At 59.5% G+C, this 19,691-nt stretch overlaps 1 protein-coding gene across 6 annotated transcripts in view; it reads left to right on the top strand.

Moving 5' to 3' along the window:
- The window catches only part of Prdm16 (PR/SET domain 16), a 320,627-nt gene extending 302,591 nt beyond the window's left edge, over positions 1-18,036 (top strand). For 3 of the 6 annotated variants that reach the window (XM_047541023.1, XM_047541011.1, XM_047541045.1), the window contains 7 exons: positions 525-697; positions 1,292-1,369; positions 6,353-6,522; positions 6,649-6,823; positions 10,900-11,136; positions 11,925-12,099; positions 13,353-18,036. In XM_047541023.1, the coding sequence (XP_047396979.1) occupies positions 525-697; positions 1,292-1,369; positions 6,353-6,522; positions 6,649-6,823; positions 10,900-11,136; positions 11,925-12,099; positions 13,353-13,484 (1,140 nt within the window). In that variant the 3' untranslated portion in view covers positions 13,485-18,036. The remainder of the gene's footprint in view (positions 1-524; positions 698-1,291; positions 1,370-6,352; positions 6,523-6,648; positions 6,824-10,899; positions 11,137-11,924; positions 12,100-13,352) is intronic. The other 3 variants (XM_047541028.1, XM_047541018.1, XM_047541035.1) reach the window with 2 other exon arrangements.
- Positions 18,037-19,691: the final 1,655 nt, after the last annotated feature.

Raw genomic sequence — 19,691 nt, 5'->3', positions numbered from 1 at the left:
TGAGATTAGTCTTAGTTGTTGAATTCCTTTTCTGTACTTTGCCTGCAATTATGGGATGCAGCCATGCGGTGGCAGTGGTTCCTCAGGCCAGTGGTCTGGGTTTTAAACAGAATCAGGTAGCTTTCTTAATTTTTCAAGACTTAAAAACAAAACAAACAAACAAAACTAGATGTAATTCTATGTATAACCCAACTAGCCAACCAGGAGCACTGCCAGGGATACCCCAGCTGGGCATTGCTGGCCTGGGTCAAAATAAGAGATTGGGTAATCCTGAGCATGGGTGGTCTTCATGACTCATTTCCATTCAGAGCAGGCAGCAAGGCCAATTCTTAAGGGCCAGTTCCAGCTCCCTCTGGCTAGAGCCTGGGCTACAGCTGGGGTTCGGGGAAGGGACAGGGCAGGCTGCAGAAGGTGGGAGACACTGGAGGCCCCCGGTTCCAGTGACCACCTGAGAACCTGCCATGTGCTCACGCACCACGAGGGTGGTCCGTGCGCTAAAGACAGCCTCTCTCGTCTCATGCCAGCAGATGTCAGCCATCGAGACCATGACAGAGAAGCTGGAGAGCTTCGCAGCCATGAAAGCAGACTCGGGTGGCTCGCTGCAGCCCCTGCCCCACCACCCCTTCAACTTCCGGTCCCCACCCCCGACGCTCTCGGACCCCATCCTCAGGAAGGGCAAGGAGCGGTACACGTGCAGGTGAGGCCCAGTGTGCCCCTGGAGAGCTGGCAGGAAGATGCCAAGGTGCATACCTGTGCTTCTAGGAAAACGGCTGTGGTCCCAGTGGAGCACAGTGGCCGTGTCTGGCCAGTCGTCTGCTTGAGGCATCTTCTGCATCAAGTGACAAGGGTGGGCCTTCCCCTCCAGCGCAGCTGTGCTCCCATGAGCCCAAAGCACAACCTCAGCCCAGCCGCTGGAGGGGGACAAACTGGCCAGTGTTAGACCCAGCTGAGGCTCTGAAGGACCCCAGCACTTGGCCCTGCCAGTGTCCATGGGAGGACACAATCCCCAGCTGACCTTCTGGCTGGTCAGGCCTGTTTCCGACTCTGTCCCTCCACTCTGTGGCACTGTCCGTTGCTGGGCAGAGGCGCTGAGGCACTTCTGGGCAGGCACTGGTCCGTCTTTCCCGTGGCCCACGCCACGCTTCTCTGTAAGGCTGGGCTGGGCTCCAGGGCCGGAGAGGAGACTGGAGCCTGATGCAGAAGAGGCCCTGCAGCCTCTGGTGCTGGCCCTGTGTGGAGCGGGTGTCAGGAAAGGATGACCTGACGCTACCTTCACTCCTCCCCTCACCAGGTACTGTGGCAAGATCTTCCCCCGATCCGCGAATCTCACGAGGCACCTGAGGACACACACTGGGGAGCAGCCGTACAGGTAGGAGCCCAGCCAGGGGGTGAGCCAGGCTCCTGGTGGGTCTGCAATTTTGGCTGCCTGCTTCCACCTACCATTAGTTCCCCTCCTTTGAGCAGGGACCCCCTAACCCTGCCTCTAGACCCTCAGAAGAGCCACAGGCACTGGAGGGGCAGTGGACAGGAGCCAGGCAGCTCTCAATGAGTCCTGGGGTCTGGTCACTCCCTGAGCCTCTCCCTCCTGGGTCCCTGCTGTCCTGCTCCCTGGGAGGTTGTAAGAATGAGGCAGAAGGTGCCCAGGAAACTTCCAGAAGGCTCCTTCATGCTCACGAAGGTGGGTGCAGGAAGCAGATCTCCACCTGTGGCTGGACTGTCCACAGAGGCAGCGGCCCAGAATCAGAGTGTGTCCCCCTGACGCGGGGGCCCAGGTGGTCTGCGGAGAGGTTCAGTAGCGTTGCACCTGCAGCCCATCCCCTGTCACAGCTGCAGCTGCCACCCCGCGCCCTGGACCAGGGAGTGGGCGGTGCACAGGGCAGGAGCTCAGAGCAAGTGCAGGCTCCGTCCTGGCTTGGTCGCCCCAGGGCTTCACCCGGGCCCCCGGGCGGGCTGATGGGAGGCCACACACCTGCTCCCAGCTCGCTCCTCCCTCCTGGACGTGGGACTCACAATGGTCCCCAGCCAGTCTCACCACCCCCACTGCAGGACGGGGAACCCCAGGCTCAGAGAAGTCCCTCTTCCGGGGCCAGAACCCATACCTCAGCCGACTGTTGTGTCCCCAGGTCTCTGTCCTCTGTCCCTGGGGCCTTATGGGATGGAAGGGCTGAGGGTGGCGCCCTGACTGTCCCAGAGCCCTGTCCAGTCAGGGAGTGGCCCTTTTAAATAGAGCCCAGGAGATTGTGACCCCAAGACAAGGCGGGAAATGCCCGTTTCTCTGCCAGAACCAGTTTAGTAACATTGGGGTGTGTCCAGCTAGCCGAGCCCTTGGGAATAAAGGGATCTTGGCACAGTCTTAGGTTGACAGCATCAGATTCCTGTACTGTGACCACACAGAGCTCGGGGTCACCAGGAAGTGACCCTATGATGCTGTGGGCCCCGGGAAGTTGATCTGTGTGCCCATCCCTGGGGAGGGAGGCCACAGGGGCACTGCATGTGTGGTGGTCCCCAAGCCCCACACAAATGTACAGAGCACCTCCAGTGTCCATGGGGCTGTGTCCCCCTGCAGGGTAAAGGACAGCCCCGACCAGTTCTGTGTTGCGTGCCCCATCCCTCCCAACACGCCAGCCCCTGCCCACTCTCCGAAACAGTGACTTACAACCTAACAAAGGCGAAGAGCAGGAAGGTTTATCTGGCCTGGCCCCTCCCTGAAAACCAGCGCTTGTGTTTTCTGTAATGAGAGCCGACTTTTGGACAGTGTTGCGTGCTAGGAGCCCCCAGAGGGTCGAGCCGTGTTTATAGAAGAATTTAATTATCATTGATTTCTTTTGCTCTCTCCAATCTGAGAGTTTCGACTTTGGTAACAGTAATTGCTTCGCAAGTTTGTGCTGCAAATCCTGGCTGGATCTGGCTCAGGCAGACCTGCTCTGAGGGCAGAGCTGGCCGCTTCCCGCTGGCTGGCACTGGTGGTCTGGAGTTTGCTTTGGTCATCACCGGATTTTAAGTTGGACAGGGAAACGCATGGCTCCCCCAGAAGTCCCTGGGCAGTACACAGGCCCGCCAGGAGGCACTCGGCCCCAGGCCTGCCCAGCCCCCGCTCAGTGGCAGCACCCAGTGCGTGCCCGCTGCATGTCAACGTCACGCGTGTGCACGTGTGCCTGTGTGCCCGGGGGAGGCCGGCCCGTCCCCAGCAGGAGGACACGGGGTCTTGGGTGGGGGGATCAAAGCAGAGGACCTGGGAAGTCTCCTCGGATTTTCTAGAGGCATCAGAAAGTGTTTCAGCTCCCGGCATGGGTGTGACTCCCTTCCTGGAGGGAGGCTGGCCTCCCACTGTCCCGGGCGAAGCTCAAGGACAAGGTGAGGTCGAGGACATGCACTTCCTGAAGCTCCAGCAGTGGGTTTGGCAGGATTTGGGTCGGAGAGAGACGAAGGTTGACCTGGGATTGCGGAGGCCACCCCGGGGTCCTTGCTCCCAGCACGCTGAGCCCGCCTCGCCCTACGGAGGCAGCCTCTGCAGGCTCCCAGGCAGCAGGCTCCTCTCTTCCTCCAGGAACCCATCCTGTTACCTAAGCAGGCAGGCGGGTTTCTGTCGTGGGCTCGGGGGCCTTACGTGTCCTCCTCCTTGTTCATTTTTAGTTTTAGGACTGGGTTTCGCAATCTCTTCTTTTTTCTTTCACTTTTAAAGTGACCAGCAGCAGTTCCCTGGTGATGGCTGGCCATGGCCCCGTGGGTCCCAGGGAGGTGCCTGCGTCTGGGGCCTGTTTCAGCCTCCACTGCTGAGACCTGCTCTGAGGGCAGAGCTGGCCGCTTCCCGCTGGCTGGCACTGGTGGTCTGGGGCTTGCTTTGGGTGGTTTGGGGCTGCAGGTGGCGTGGCCAGGCCGGCCTCTCCGGGGCACACAGGCGCATGTGCACACGTGTGCACACTGTGGCTCCATGGCACTTGGTGGTGTGTTACCTAGTACAGCGTAGCCACCAATGCCCTAGCCACCTGTCAGCCTGCTCAGTGCAGACCGCACTGTGGGGCAGCTCTTCCCTCACAGCCCTGGGCTGGCCGCCTCCCTCAGCCTCACATGGATGTCTCTGTCTGGGCCATGATTTGGAGGAGAGCCAGGAGAGGTCACGTGCAGGACCCCTAACCCTATGGATGCAGCCCCTCCCCAGCCCCCAGAGCTACTCAAAGACCCCACCCCTCCATTCCCACTTCCACCTCAGGCTCCCTCCGTTCAGCAGAGCGTCCCCAGGTTCCCAAAGAACCAGGAACTCGACGGGCAGGGTGTGAGCGTGAGCTCACCTGCAGACAGGGAGGCCCTCAGAGCCAGGCCCAGGAAGCCCTTGCCTTTGCCAGGCAGGCACCAAATCAAGCTTGTCCTTCCTGAGTGTTGGCCCCAAAGAACTGGAAGGCTGGAACCTGGCCCCCACTGGGGGTCTGCATGTTGAGGGTGTAGGGGCCACAGAGAGACAGTGCACTGAGTATGTAAAATTCCTCCTTCCTGGGCTGTTTTGTGGGTGTACTGGTTGGAGGCACCTCAGCCTCTCTGGCCCAGCACTGAGAGAGCCCAGCCATGGCCTGAACAATCTTTTGTGGCTCAGGCAGAAAAGAACAAGGCAGCCAAAACCTCCAGGGCTCCTCAGATGTTCACTCCCCGTCAGGTTGCTGAACCTCCTCAGGCAGAGGAAGGAGAGGCTGTGACCAAGCCCAGTGCTCCCTGGGGACATCCACCTGTCCAGAGGCCACTCTGCAAAGGCAAAGAGGGGCAGGGTCCTGCAGAGAGGCGCAGCCAGGGCAAGACCCAGGGAGCCAGGAGGCCAGCTGGCTGAGAAACCAGTGCACAGCCCTGGGGCAGCACTTGGCCGTCAGCTGTAGAGAAGGCTGGGGTGAACCTGGCCTCAGGCAAGAGCAAGAGAGCCCCGCAGAGCACCCCAGGAGCTGGGGTAGGGCAACTGCTGCCACCTGGACAGAGGCCTGGGCACACGGGAGCCACTCCTGTCAGCCGCCCTGCCCCCCATTTTCTGGGCGACTCCTATCCAACCTGCAAGGCTGCATCAGGTGGCTTCCAGGCTGGGGCACCGCAGGCTGAGTCCAGGGTCATCTCGTCTACTTGCACCCTTCACACAGGCCAGCAAAGGCCCTGGGTAGGGCCTGCACCAGCCTCTGATGTCATCCCAGGCCCCTCCTGTGGGTGGCACAAGGCTGTGAAGGTCACTCTACAGAGACCCCCCCTGCTGTGTCCTGAAGTGCCCTTGGGCAAACATCTACGTGAGGAAGGCTCGTGACCAGCATGCTGGACTGGAGTCTCCGCCAGCACAAATGTGGGTGAGGTGGGCCCCACAGAGCCCCAGCCCACGAGGTTGCTGTCTTACAGCAGCCGCACACGCGGCAGTGAACAGAAACCCCACCTCTGCCCCCACCGAGGCCGGCTGCACAGGCCGAGTCCCGCGAGACTCCGCCAGCCAGGCCCGTGGCCGGGAGGTTCTGCGCCTCGCACGGTGCTCACAGCAGAGCTTGCTTGACAAACATGAACACGCCTCATATAAACAAAGTGGCCCGCGCCGCTGCGCCCGAGACGAGCCTCCTGGAGGTCCTCCGAGGCCAGGAGCACGGGAGTGTGCCATCGCACACAGCATCCCCACAACGCCCAGCGCTCGTGGTGTGAAAACCACGGCACGGGGCTCGCACTGGCACCTGGCCGAGAGGCTTGTCGGGGCCCCCTTCTCCTGGGTCTGGGCTTTCTTGTTGCTCAATGCACAACATCACTGAGGGAGAACAGGCCTCCCGTTCCCTGCCCTCAGGACCACGAGGGCTGTGCACAGCAGGGACCCTCGCTGGGGACAGGGTCCACAGGTGGGCTGCCTTGCTTGTGCGTTAGGGCTCTGCTCTGAGGACCAGGGTATTGGGCAGGCAGCTTCTCATTCTCCAAGTGCAGAGTGCAGGCTGGTGAGACCCTGCCTGCCCCGAGGGGACATAGAGGAAAACCCAGCCAAGGGTCTGAGGAGGCCGGCGCGGCCCCAGGCCCTCCTCAGCCCCGCAGGCTGCAGATCCGGGAGCCACCCACCGGGGCAGCTAAGCATTAATGGACCATCACACTGAGGCCCAAGTGAGACAGAGGTCCACTCGGAGGGGACCTGTCCTTCCCTGCTGGAGAGGAAGTTTGGGGGAGGGCTGGCCTCCACCTGGAAACCTGGGGGCGGCTCTCAGCTCTTCTATGGTGCAATGCTGCCCTCGAGTGGCTGCTGGGAGCATGTCGCCCCAGGCTATGGACCTGCTGGGCTCCGTCATTCACAGTACCTGCTGCCTTGGGCGGTGCCCTGGGGTGATGGCCGGCCCCTTCCCACCGCGGTGCACCTGTCTTCCAGGTGCAAGTACTGCGACCGCTCCTTCAGCATCTCCTCCAACCTCCAGAGGCACGTGCGGAACATCCACAACAAGGAGAAGCCGTTCAAGTGTCACCTGTGCAACCGGTGCTTTGGGCAGCAGACCAACCTGGACAGGCACCTCAAGAAGCACGAACACGAGGGCGCACCAGGTGGGTGGCTGGGGCGGGCGGAGGGGGCCGGCGGGCGCAGGCCTCTGGGGAAGCCCTCAGGCCGCACTCTGAGAGCACCCCACGGCCGCCCTGCCCAGGATGCCCCTGACACCCGCCCCTCCACAGTGAGCCAGCACACAGGGGTCCTCACGAACCACCTGGGCACCAGCGCCTCCTCCCCCACCTCTGAGTCGGACAACCACGCACTTTTAGACGAGAAAGAGGACTCCTACTTCTCTGAAATCAGGAACTTCATCGCCAACAGCGAGATGAGCCAGGCATCCTCAAGGACAGACAAGCGGTAAGGAAGGCACATCCAGCCGGAGAGGCCTGACCCTGGCTACCCTCTGCCAGTGCTCGTGACCTCCACCCTGGACAGGGACCAGGCCCTGGGGCAGAGGAATCCCCCATGCCCCTGCCTGGCTCAGTTTCCCCACCCCTGAGCATTGCATCTTGGAGCCCACAGGTTAAAGTAGCGAGGTGCCTGGCACACAGGCCGAGTGGCAGCTCTGGCCACTGTCGACAGATGCGCGTGCAGGGCTCCTACCACAGCCCAGCCACGCCCAGGGCCCAGGGCTCTTCTGTCTAATCCAGGCACTTGCTAATGGTTTCTAGGCAAGTTACTGCCCCTTTAAACACCATGTACACACACGCACACACACACGCGCGCACACACACACGCACACACAAACGCAGGCACATCTTGACTTACGATGGGACCACATTCTGACAAAAGGTCCTGAGTTGGAAGTGTTGTAAGTCCAACCTGAATTCTGCAGCCTGACCTCTGAACTCCTCAGTGTGGATGAGCACCTCAAACCTCAACCCCAGGTGGTCACACCGGCCAGCATATGACCTGTTTTGTGATAATGTCGAATTTCACACAGGAGTCCCTATGTCCCGCACTCTGCAGGCCTGGCCATCCCTCTGCCCACAGGGCTGACGGGGGCTGCAGCTCACTGTCACTGCCCAGCATCATCCCCTGTCACCAGCATCATCCCCTGTCACCAGCTCAGGGTATCAAAATCCTAAATTCAAAGTAGGGTTTCCAATAAATGCAAATCACTTTCATTCCACTGTAAAGCCGAGAAATCCTGAGCAGAACCTCTAAGAGACCATACACACAAGCAGGCATGTGACGTAAACACATGCACGTGCATGCATGTCGCACAGGTGCACACACATGTGCTTGTGCGTGTGTGTGTTCATATGTACCATGCATGTGTGTGGGAGTGCACTGCACATGTACCATGAACGCAGTGCAGGCATGTGCACACACAGAAGGGCAGAGCCGTGGTGGGACTCGTCTTGGGGTCTGGGCTGTTCCGTGCAACCTCACGTCCAGGGCTCTGTGAGTGGCCTGCGCAGGGCCCTCCCTTCCAGAAGGGCAGCCTGAAGCCCCAGGAGACAAGAGCTGATGCAGAGCCCCTGCAGGGCAGCAGGCTGCCGATCCCGGAAGGCCTCAGAAGGGATCGCCTGGTGCCGCAAAGAGAGGCAAGGTCCGCAGAAGGGGTTCCTGACCCAGCCTGGCAGCCAGCCCAGGGCCTGCAGCCAAGCCCCAGCCTGCATCCCAGTGGCCGTGGGGGTTGCAGCTGGGGTGTGAGGAAAGTTCCCTGGAGACCTGGCTGCTGTTCCAGGGCAGGACTGCGTCCTCCTGTTCTTGGTGCTCCTGGGGACCTTGGGGAGGCCCTCTGAGCAATCAGTGACAGAAAACCCAGGCTCTGCTTCTGCCCCTTGACAAGTTGAGCCCACCTGTCGGGCCCTCTGACCCTCATCTGGGGCCCAGGCGCAGCCCCAGTGTCCTGGTGCCCCACCCTTGGCTCCAGACACAGTGACCTGCAGGGCTCCTCCTGCCACTCTGAGACCACCTCCTCACTGCCCTGGAGGCCCCAGGACAGAGCCAGGTGAAGAAGGAACAAGGACTCGCCCTCGGCATCCTCACTGGGTGACCTGGGACCAGTGCACATGGGCCGCCAAGGTCCTGGGCAGCCTGAGGACAGTAAGACCCCATGAACCACAGCAGCAGGCCAGGCCTCTCCACCTGACCACGGGTCTCCTACTGCCGGACCCCACGGCCCTGAGGGTGAAGAGCCCCAACCCCGATGGAGCCGGTGAGGCTCAGCCCAGGTGGACTTGCTCCAGACCCCACAAAGTCCCAGGCTGGGCCTCACCCAGGCCCCGACAGCCTGTCCTGCTGCAGTGAGCCCCAGGGCCCAACTGGCTTTGCCCTAAAAGCCAGGGCACCCCTCACTGGTCCCTGTCCCTGTCACCAAGGATGCGGGGGCAAGTGGACTTTAGTTCATCTGCTTGCTGGGGACGGTGGCAGTCCCCCACAGGACCAGAAGTAGCCGACCATCTGGCTCTCAGGCAGTGGGTGAGATCAAGCCCTGCCAGGCTTCCTGGCCCAGCAACCCCCTGATCCCCTGGGTTGAACTGTGTTCCCAGAGTTCATCCGTGGAATCCTAACCCCAGCACATCTGAGCATGACCATTTGGGACAGGGTCTCTCCAGGGAGATGGAGTTCAGGTGAGGTGTACTGGGCTGGGGTGGCCTCTGCCCCAGGATGGCTGGGTCCCTCTGAGAGGGCAGCATGGGCACCTAAGGAGAGCCCGTGTGGTGACAGGGGCAGGATCCCCGGGATGCCAGCCGGTGCCCAGGGTTGCCAAGAAGACAGGAGCCAGGAGCCAGGTTCTCCCTCAAGTTTGGAAGGAGGGTCCCTGCTGCACCTTGACCTTGGGACACTGCTTGACTCTGGAGTGTCATTCCTGTTGCCAGGAGCCACGCTGTCACGGAGCTGTCACACCACCAAGACGCCAGCTCGTCCCCAACCAGGGCGGCTGCCCCCCAATAGCAACCTGCTGGGCCTGAGTGGCCCCTGCTGGCCCCACACACACCTGTAAGCATGCAATCTGTACAGGGAGCAGGCAGAAGAGTGTGGACCCCGCTTCCCACACAGCAGGGGCTCTGTGGACCTACTCAGGACCCACCTGCCTGCGAGATTTGCACCTGGCCACCTGGTGCACGTGAGGAGGCGTCCACCCAGCTCTCCACCTGCCATGCGTCCTGTCTGCAGAGTGGACTGTGAGGGCAGAAGCCAAACCCCTGCCTAGGTCACCCCACTGAGAGCCCCGCAGAGGGCAGGACCCAATCCCCCAGCACCAGAGCCCTCCCTCTGAGCACAGGATGCTCCTGGCCGGCCAGCCAACACAGGGGACTCAGGACACGTCCCTGAGCTCCCTGACCTCTGGAGATTCTGTCCACATCAGAAGGCAGATCAGGGGACGGCTTCTCTAGCCCCTTCCCAGGAAGACAGGAAATGCGTGAAGTCTTCACAGAGCTGGCCATGGAGGGCCCCCTGCCCAGCCAGCAGGCGTCGCGGCTCCGCACGGCTCTGCATGTGGAAGTCAATCCCATGGAGACGCCATCTTCAGTGCCAAGGACCGAACCCCTGGTCTCCCCCGAGACCACGGGTGCTGCCAGTGCCGCTGCCAACAGTCCCTGGGGACCCAGGAGGATGAGGAGTGGGGGATTGCCGCTCTGGAAGCCACAGTCACGTGCTCCTTTGTCCCTCGCTGAGTCCCTCTGCCAACAGGAATGCCCACCCAGGTGGCCGCAGCCGCCGGGCCCTGCCGGCCGTCCTGAGCTTGACAATGAAGTGCTCTCTGGCGGTACTTTCTGGGGGCCTGGCCGCCCACACCCTCGCCTGGCTCTTTTCTGTCTTCTTTAAATTGAGGAACCAGAGCAGGAGCCTCGTGCCCAGGACAAGGGTCCCAGGTGCAGGAGGGAGCAAGGCTCTGAAGCAGGCGTGGCCTGCCAGGTGTCCTCCATCGACAGCAGGCAGCCCGAACCAGCCCTCGCTGTCCGGAGCCCGGCATCCCAGACGCTCCTCAGGGCCCCCTCGGGGCCTCGAGTCCCCGTGTCTGGCTGGGGGAGCACGTGCAGATGGACATGGCTGGGCTGAAACCCCCGGAGGGCGCCCCTGGGCAGTGCCCAACCCCCACACGCGCACAGGACTACTTCTCCAGGCCCAGCTCAGCGTTCTCCCTGACCCCCATCTCACCCCGAACCCCTGGATGGCCTGGGGTCCACTGCCGGGGGACCCGTTTCTGTCCCTGTCAGCCTCCCCGTGACCTTCCCACCCGCTCCATCGCTCTCCCACCATGGCAGGGAGCATGGCTGGACCTAGGGAGGTAACCAGCTGCCCAGCACCCAGAGCTCTATGGGCTCCGACCACAAATGCCAGCTCTCTTGGGAAGAGCTGGGGGCCCCAGGAAAGGCCACCAGGGAAGAGCCGAGCTGAGCAGAGCTGCCAGCCTTCGGGGTCTGGGCAAGGCAAGGGCCCCTGGGCACAGCCAGCTTCCTCCCCTGTCACTTCAGGCCAGAGATCCAGGAGCTGGGCAGCAACCCCCAGTGTCCAGGCTTAGCCAGTGAGAAGCCGGAGGATGTGGAGGAGGAGGAAGAGGAGGAGCTAGAAGAGGAGGATGAGGACAGCCTGGCTGGGAAGTCGCAGGACGACACGGTGTCACCCACGCCCGAGCCCCAGGGTGTCTACGAGGATGAGGAGGAAGAGGAGCCACCCGCCTCCCTGGCCGTGGGCTTTGACCATACCCGAAGGTGGGGACGGCTGTGTGCCGGGGGATAGCCAGTGAGGGACTGGGCATCTCCAGGGCGACCTTCCTCTTCAGACCACCCAGGAGGCCCCTCGTTTAGGGCTTCTCCCGCCCAGCAGGTGTGGCTTCTGCAAACCTTCTGGACAAAGGCCAGGGTGAGGCTGGGGTCTCCTAGAGGCTGGAAGCAGAGGGCAGGAGGGAAGACATCCCTGTGGGGCAGGCCTTGGGAGGTCCCTGTGCCACCATGAAGCCGCTCACTGCCCCGTCCACCCCAGCAGTGCTGTCCAGCCTTGAGTGGGGCAGTAGGTACAGGGGCTGGGCACCCATGATTTTGGGAGTCCTACCAACCGACCACCATATCCCCCCCCGTCCTGACTGCTCACACCTACTTTTAGCACTGGGGTGACGCTGCCAGCATTCCAAGATCCCCGGGGAGGCCCTCCAGAGGTGGCATTTCCTTTACAGTACTGGGTCCAGGAGGGCAGCCTGGGCCCCTCCAAAGCTTCCTGGAGTCTCACAGAACTAAGGCCTCCTTCCCAGCCCCCACCTCTAGACCAGAGCCCACACCTGCTGCCAGTCACACGTGTCACCCACTCAGCCCCACGGGGCTCTGTCCATCTGCTCTCCTGCATCGTGGCTTCTGTCTTGTGTCTGTGTGTCCATGTGTCTGTCTCCTTGTGCACGTGGCTCGTGGAGACCCATGCATGCACGCGGCACACAGCCAGCCCCGCAGCATCAGACGGGCGGCCGGCGGTCTGACCAGCTAACCCGGCCCCCTGGTCCTTGGTGCAGGTGTCTTGAGGAGCCAGAGGGCGGCCTGTCAGCTTTGGAGCCGACGCCGGCCTTTGGGAAGGGGCTGGACCTCCACAGAGCAGCTGAGGAAGCATTTGAAGTTAAAGATGTGCTTAATTCCACCTTAGATTCTGAGGCTTTAAAACAGACCCTGTACAGGCAGGCTAAGAACCAGGTAGGTACCGTCAGAGCCCCACCCTCCCTCCCGTCTCCACCTGGCTCCTCTCCAAGGGACAACCTGAGCACTCCCCTCCTGCTGTGGCCACCCCTTGCCCAGCGGAAGCTCAAGACACCTCCTCATCACGCCCATTGCCCTGGACTGGAGAGAAGCCCCAGAGACCGCCAGTCTCTAACAAGCCCGGGTGGAGCAGGGAGAGGTCGAGAGCAGACAGTCGACAGCTGGATCTCAGATGCAGGAGTGTGGGTCACTTTGGTCCCATGTCCAGTGGGAGCAGCTGCCTGGGTCTCCCCATCTCTGATCCAGCTTTTCCTGGGTGACTCTGCCCTATCAAGTGGTTACTGCCTCTAAGCTAGAGCTGGCATGGGGTGAGCAAAGGCACCAGGCTCAGCCTGGGCACATCCCAGCTCCATGCCTCAGGGAGTGGCCACAGAATGCTGCCCGAGGGGCCCCTGCAGTAGGAAGCTCAGGTCTGTCCACTCTGTGCAGCCCTCCTGCAGGGCACAGCCCCACGAGTCTCAGCAAAACTGTCTGCATGTCTGTCTTTGTCTTCTACTAATGCTGTGCAGAATGTTCGCTGGGGGGACCAGCACCAGCTTCCCCACCACCCCCACCAGGAACACACAGAGTATCAAGTGGTCACAGGCCCCGTCACCTCCTGCCCCGAAGCCTGGGGCAGAAGAACGTCCTGTTGCTAACTAAGGCCAGGAAACATGCACATTCCCTCAGCCTCGTCAGCTCGGAAATGCTGCCCACTGTGTTTCTAGAAGTAACTCTGTGAGGACACCACAGCCGTGTCCCCAGGCCCCTGCCCCTCCAGGCAGGGAGGGCCCTGTTGGCATGGGGTCTTAGCAGTATCTCCCACCAGTTCCCAGGGCCCTTCCAGAGCAGACACCTGTCACTAAGCTTTCGCTAATGACCAGGCAGATAAAGGGGGAGGGTGAAAAATGACTGCAGGGAGCACCCTCAAGACCCTCATGTGGGTCTTGTGCTCATCCAAGGCCCCTGGCCAGGGACACAGTGTCTTGGTGCCACTCTGGGCAAGACAGCCCCCTCCCCTGTCCTGACCACTCACATGCTCTGTCTTCCAGGCCAGGGGAAGAGTCTGGCCTCAGGCAGCTTTGCCCCTGTCCCCATCTGAACAGGGCAAGGCCAAGCCGTTCAGGGGCCAGTGGGAGGCCAGAGACAAGGCTCAGCCCTGCCTGTCTGTGGCGCTGCTCACCCTACCTGTGTCGTCCCCTCCCTGCCAGGCATATGCAATGATGCTGTCCCTTTCCGAGGATGCTCCTCTCCACGCTCCCCAGAGCTCGCTGGACGCTTGGTTGAATATCGCCGGAGCCACGTCAGAGTCCGGAGCCTTTAACCCTATCAACCACCTCTGAGGTCCCAGGGCCAGAGCCCAGAGTCGGGGCGCCAGCTGCGGAGGAAGCAGAGAGTCCCCAGAAGGCCCCGCCACCTGCCTTGGAGCTCGGCTCGGTGCCCAGCCCCCACCCTCCAAGTTCAGTTCTAACTTCTCCAATGAAAACTTGGAACCCACAGTCCCCAAAGCCCATCATGGAGCTTCCTGCCTCTACGCCTGGGAACATCAGTGTGGCCCACCACAGGGCCACGCTCACGCTGCTCATGGGGGCGGCCTTGAAGACCAGCTTGGCGGGCGAGGGTGGAATCTCAAGCCCGGATGAGAGCCCTGGGCCGCTTCTGGGATCCTGCGTGGCACCAAGGAGCGGACGGAAGACGCAGGCGTGCACTGAGAAGACGTAGCTCGCAAACAATTTTATAATGAAAATTACAAGAATGACCCTTTTGGTAATCTTATTGACTACAGAGTCTATTTAAGCATGTGGGTTTTAAAAATAGACAGTATTTTTTAAAAAAAAAATCAAACAAAATGACTTACAAATTGTTTTTTAAAAGTAATTTTGCATTGCTTTGGAATTTCAGCTTATTTGCCAACCCAAGCCTGCCTGGGCAGCCATTGCTGTGCTTGGGGTGTACCCTTTATACTGTAGATAATGGAGAATTTTCTATTGCCGACCCTATTTGTACAAGCCAAGGTGATTCTGGGTGCCCCCGAGACAGAATGAGGGGCATGAGGACTCTCCTTCGACCGTGCACAGACCCTGCTGAGGAATCCTGGACGTGGTGCCTGGCTGCAGGCCTGCTGGGGCCGGACGGAGAGGTCGCCTGCCCCCTTGTGGCCTGCAGAGAAGTCCACAAGCCCCCACCCATGACCCCCCAATTGTATGGGGATGTCGGGAGCCCGTGGCTCAGGGCCTCCACACAGAGTGTGGCAGGGCACCTGATGATCTTACCCTAAGGTCTGTGCCTCCACCGCCCGAGCGGGCCCCAGCTGCTATTCTGAAGGCCGGGCTTGTTGGGACTTTCTGGGTCCCCAACCTCCCGCCCTCACCTGACCCCCAACAGCTGGGGCGTCCTCCCCGCGGCTGCACAGTGGGGAGCCCTCCACAGCTGCACCACTACAGGACGCCGAGCGCTCCCTGTGCCTGAGACTCCAGATCAACCACCCAGCAGCCACTTCTGCTCTTCGCACAGGTTCTTGACCAGACAGGGTCAAGAGCAGAAGGGGTCAGGGGACCTGCTGCCAAGAGCAGAGACAGCACAGCCCCCAGGAGGGCGCCTCTCTCCCGGGGGATGTGTCTACTTCTCCATTCGGACTGGCTTTAAATTATTCCCATAGGGGCCAATTTCAATTAATTTTTTCCCTGATGGAATTTACCTTAATCTGTATATAACTTGTAATTTTTTTCTAATTCATTTTTTTTCTTATTTTATTTCTTCCTTAACAGTATTTTTGGCATTAGACATTCTTATTGTGAAGAAATAATGTTAATATAAGTATCTAGTGAAGGACCAAAACCGTGTAATAAGGTTGTGTGTTGTGTGGTCACTAACCAGGGAGTGGGGCGGTTTTTAATGTGCCAAATACCCCCGCGTCCCCCCCACGAATCCTGCTGTCACTGCTGCCCATTTACCAGACAATCATGTGTTTTGTTAAATTTGAGTTTCAGTTGCATTTAAGACGAGTGTTCTATTTATTTCTTTTATTGTTTGGAAGAAAAAAAAAAAACAATGAATGTCCCACCAAGAAGAGAAAAAAAAGTTGCCCAAGTTCCCCTTTAAAAAAAGAAGAGGGTAAATGCACAAAACCGGGGCACAGAGCTGAACATCTGCGTGGCTCTGTGCCCTGTGGGGACATCCCAACGGGCAGTATTTAAGCGGGCGTGTTCCATGAGCTTCCAGTCGCTCCAGGCCCAAGACGATCGTCCGCTGATGCCGGACAGTCCGAGTGTGCCCTGGAGACACACTGGGGAGGACCCTGCAGCCAGCAGAGACCTGTAGGTCACGGTGAAAGGGATTCTCCCCTTGCTAACTCAGAGCCAGAGAGCCGGCCTGCACCGCGGACAGGCCATCGCACCCACGGGCAAGCTGGAAAGAGGCCCTCAGGGGAGCGGGGAAGCGGGGAAGCCTGAACCCCAGCCACCCCACAGGGACTGGCAAACCCACCCGCCCAGGACCTCTCCTGGATGTCTCCTCCGCCAGACCCACCAGGTACGGGCACAGGAACTTCCACTTTCTCCTTGATCTAGATGGGACCCTTATAAAAATTCAACCTCAGATCCAAACACCCCATTTCTGTAAACCCAAATTATATGATTTCTTCTGCGAAAGAATAAGCTGTGTGGTTTTGTTTTTGTTTTTGTTTTTTTTGCGATACATGCTGCTCTCTCCAAGTGGGAAGCTTGGATGGAGGAGACCGAGGTGTGTCTTTTGGCAATGGCAGACAGAGAGGGCCTCCCCTCTCCTCACCTTGGAGTGCCCTGCCCAGTTCTGTCATCTGGGGCACATCTTCCGAGAATTTTCTCTTCTCTTCGTTCTCTTCTTCCCTCTTTCCAAAGAGCCCTGGCTGCACATTTTAAGTCATATACTTTTGTCCCCCCCAACAATGATAGCAAGTCCAGCTTCTCTTTAGCACTCAGCCCCCTGGGCCCCAGCACTTGGCATTTTGGGGGGCTCTGCCCTTAGACCCCCTGACAAAGAGCAACCCCTAAGTTGCCTCAGGGCTTGGCACTGCCCCACACCCAGCCAGCTCCAGGCTCAGGGCTTCTCTCTTCCCTGGTGGCAGTGCCAGCTCAGAAGTGCCTGCTCACTCAGGCCCAGTGTCCTCTGCCCTCAGAGACCCCCCGGGGGCCAGGGAGCCAGGCTGGGTGTGAGAATTCCAAGACCCGGCCCCCAGAGCACCAAGCCTGAACAGGAGCAGCGAGGTCTCTCTGCAGCATGGGCAGGAGTTCTGCCCAGCCTGCTGCCCTGACATGACTCCATTGGATGGCTGGCACTCATCCCCAAAGTGGAAGTTCAAGGGAGGCCCCAGCACCTTCCCAGCACAGTCCTGGGATGCCGGCCCTGGCGAGGCCACACCTTCACCCTGTTGCTGCCCTCATCCCAGGATGCTTGGGGAGGACACACGGGGCTGCCCCATCCTCCTGAACAGGCAGATCCTGCATGAGTGGGACCCACAACATCCCTTAGCAAACCCAGTGGACAGGGTGGGCACAGAGTGGCCTGAGAGACTGCCCAAGGCCAAGAGTACAGCTAGGCTTTCCAGACCCTGCTGGACCCAACCTCCTGACCTGAGTCCAGCCCTGGAGACCCGAGGGCCCTCAGCTTCCTCTGCCTCTGCCGCTTCCCCAGTGAGCAATTGCAAACACCCTCCTGATACATATCACGTGTTTAGCACTGGATTGTGGTCCCCGTCCCCTGCCCGAGTGACTGAAACCTACTGAGCTATATTCACTGTGCTGTTCCAGGGAGGGGAGAGGAGGGCGCACCCCTGCCACAGGATGGCCGACGGGGGTCGGGAAGCCGGGTCAGCGCTCCCTCCCTGCTGGGAACACCGGACGCAGTTCCTGGCCAGTGGAGGTCAGCTGGGTGTCCAAAGCCATGGAACCGTCTGCCGCATTGAGTGATACTGTGACGACGACGTCTTGCGTCATTCCGAGAAGAGTCCCTTTCTCTCTCATTCCATTTTTTGTTTGTTTGTTTATTCTGTCACTGATTCGTATTACCACTTTTGGAAAAAAATCACAATACGTAAAGGCAGCTTGAGTTTCCAAATGTGCAATTCACCTGTGAACAAGGTAACTCTAGAGATGTCCTTCAGCGCCTCTGGCCTCGCCACTCTGTTCAGCACAAGGGAAGCGGAGCCCTGGTGTCGGAATATGTAATTTAAAGTGTGTATATAAATATACTTTGTAACGGAGGGATCTGCGTGCACCTCTGCAGGTGCGTTTCCCCAGCACGTGCGGGCGCGAATCACCGCCTGTGCGTCCACGCCATTGTTACATTGCAGATTTGGTTTAGTTCCGCTTTGGGTTTTTTGTTTTGTTTTGTTTTGTTTCCTTTAGAAATGTATAGTGTTGAAAAAGAAATCAAATGTAAATGTCTGGTTATCATATATTGTTTAAAAAAAGACAAAACCATTGAGAGGGAGGGTGGAGCTCGCCCCACGCCCCCCACTGTAAATTGCTTCTGTCCTTTATGAGCAAACTGTGCATGACTCGTGCTTAGCGGTCATTATTGTGTCTGTTCGTGAAACTTTATTACAAGGAAAATTCTGTAGACGCACTTATCGGTATGTGGGTAGGGTCCACGTCCAGCATAGCAGCCAGAGCCGCCCACACGGAAGCGGGCCAGCTCTGACTGACCCAGAAGTCGCCGCAGGAGGGCGAGGAGATGAAAAGACATGATGGGTAGTAAATAATCCAGAGCGATTTTGCAAATTTCATTTTGATGCTCGTGATGAAGACAAATGTACTTGTGTAGAGAGATCTCTTTAAGGTGAAACCTAGCAGAAGCTGATTTTGAGGTTAATGCTGTAGAATAGGACTGTATACCAAATGTAATCTTTCCAACGCCACAATGAATTTATACATGAGATTGATATGCAATAAATCTGTGTGGTTTTCTAAGCCTCACTGCCTCCAGCCTCACTGGGGGAGGGACCCAGACCTCTGGGGGGGAGGGGCGTGGCTCAAGCTGAGGTTCCAGCCACGGAGGAGTCTGGTGCCCCGAGCCCCTTCCTTGCGCCTGACAGGTAAAAGGGGATGAACAAAGGCCCAGGGGTAGCTGAGGAGTAGATTCCACCTCCTCCAGGGACCTTTCTAGTGTTGCCCAGGCTGCCCCTCCTCTGGGAACTCTTTCCTGATGCCCACCTACCTCCAGGCCCAGCCTGATTCTGCTCTAACCATGAGAACTGTGATGTGCATCCCTCAGAAGGCCAGGGCCAGCCCGTCCGAGCCTTGCTGGACCGCGGTGGGCCTCCGGTTGTACCAGAGCTCTCCAAGGCCCTTTCCACAGAGGCCTCCGCTCTAACTTCCTGCTGACTCCCAGGTTAACTTGGGTTCCCCACAGCCAAGCCTTGCTTCCGGCGGCCCACCCTGCCTGGGTATCTGCATTTCTCCTCTGCTCCTCCCACAGACCCCAGGCTTCTGGGCAGAGCTCCTTCTTCCCACCCCTCCAGCTCCTCCAAGGTGGGCTAGCCAGGGTCTGAGGGGCAGATGGCCACTAGTCAGCTGCGCTGGGTAAGCGAGATTGTAGGCTGGCCCCCTGGCACCTCGTCTTCTTGAGAGACCCCTGTTCTTAGTGGCCTAGGCCAAGAGGAAAATCAGCCTTGGGGTGCTGACACCCACTCCTCCTCACCATGCCACCCCAGGGCTGCCAGACCTGACTCCCACCGGTAGCTTCCTACCTGCAGGCAGAGTCGGGCCTTGGCCTCCTCCAAGCCCTTTGCCTGGCTCCCCCACCCCTACACTGCCACCCACCCTTGGCCACTTGCACCACCGGGCGGCAGCTCCCAAAGTCCCAGGACTCTCACCAACCACCAAGTCTCCCGGCCTCGCCCCTTCCACCATACCTGAGCTGGGGCAGCCGGGCACCATAGCCTCCCTCCTGACGCCACAGGTGCCTGACCCACAAACCTCCCAGCCCACCTGAGTGGCGCCTGGCCCTCCGGGCGCGTGTCCAGGGCCAGGCGGCTGCAGGTGGTGGTTTTGCAGGCGGGAGCAGCTCTCCTCCAGCTGCTCTGGATGTGCTCAGGGTGTCCAGAGCCCAGGATGTGCAGGGGCCCCTTTGCCTCCGTTCACTGCCCCAGCCCTCAGTGCCCAGGGCCCAGCTCAAGGGCACTTGCTGTGGAAGGTGCTCATGTGGATGGATAGACAGGCGAACCAGGGGATGGGGGTCTGCTCTAAGAGCCATCTCTCTGTTGGATTCTGGAAACACTAGGGCCTCCAGTGTCCACTGAGGGGCCAGAACATGCACTGATGGAAGTCACCAGAACTGGGGGCCTGGGGTCCCCTGAACAGTAACAAAAGGGAAGAGGTGGAAGTTGATCTTGGTGCAAGGTCCCCAGACCCAAACTGGGCACTGAGCCTTTTTATTTTCTCAACTCCATCAAGTGAAGTTTGTTTCCCCAGCGCAGGGCTGGTGGAGGGGAGTTCCTGCGTTCCAGGGCTGTTCACCTTCCTGACGTGATTAACACAGCCTCGTGTGGCCTGAAGCCCCAATGGTCAGAT

Source organism: Sciurus carolinensis, chromosome 1, assembly GCF_902686445.1.
Source record: "Sciurus carolinensis chromosome 1, mSciCar1.2, whole genome shotgun sequence".
NCBI classification, from domain to species: Eukaryota; Metazoa; Chordata; class Mammalia; order Rodentia; family Sciuridae; genus Sciurus; species Sciurus carolinensis.
This window is presented reverse-complemented; position numbering and strand designations above follow the sequence as displayed.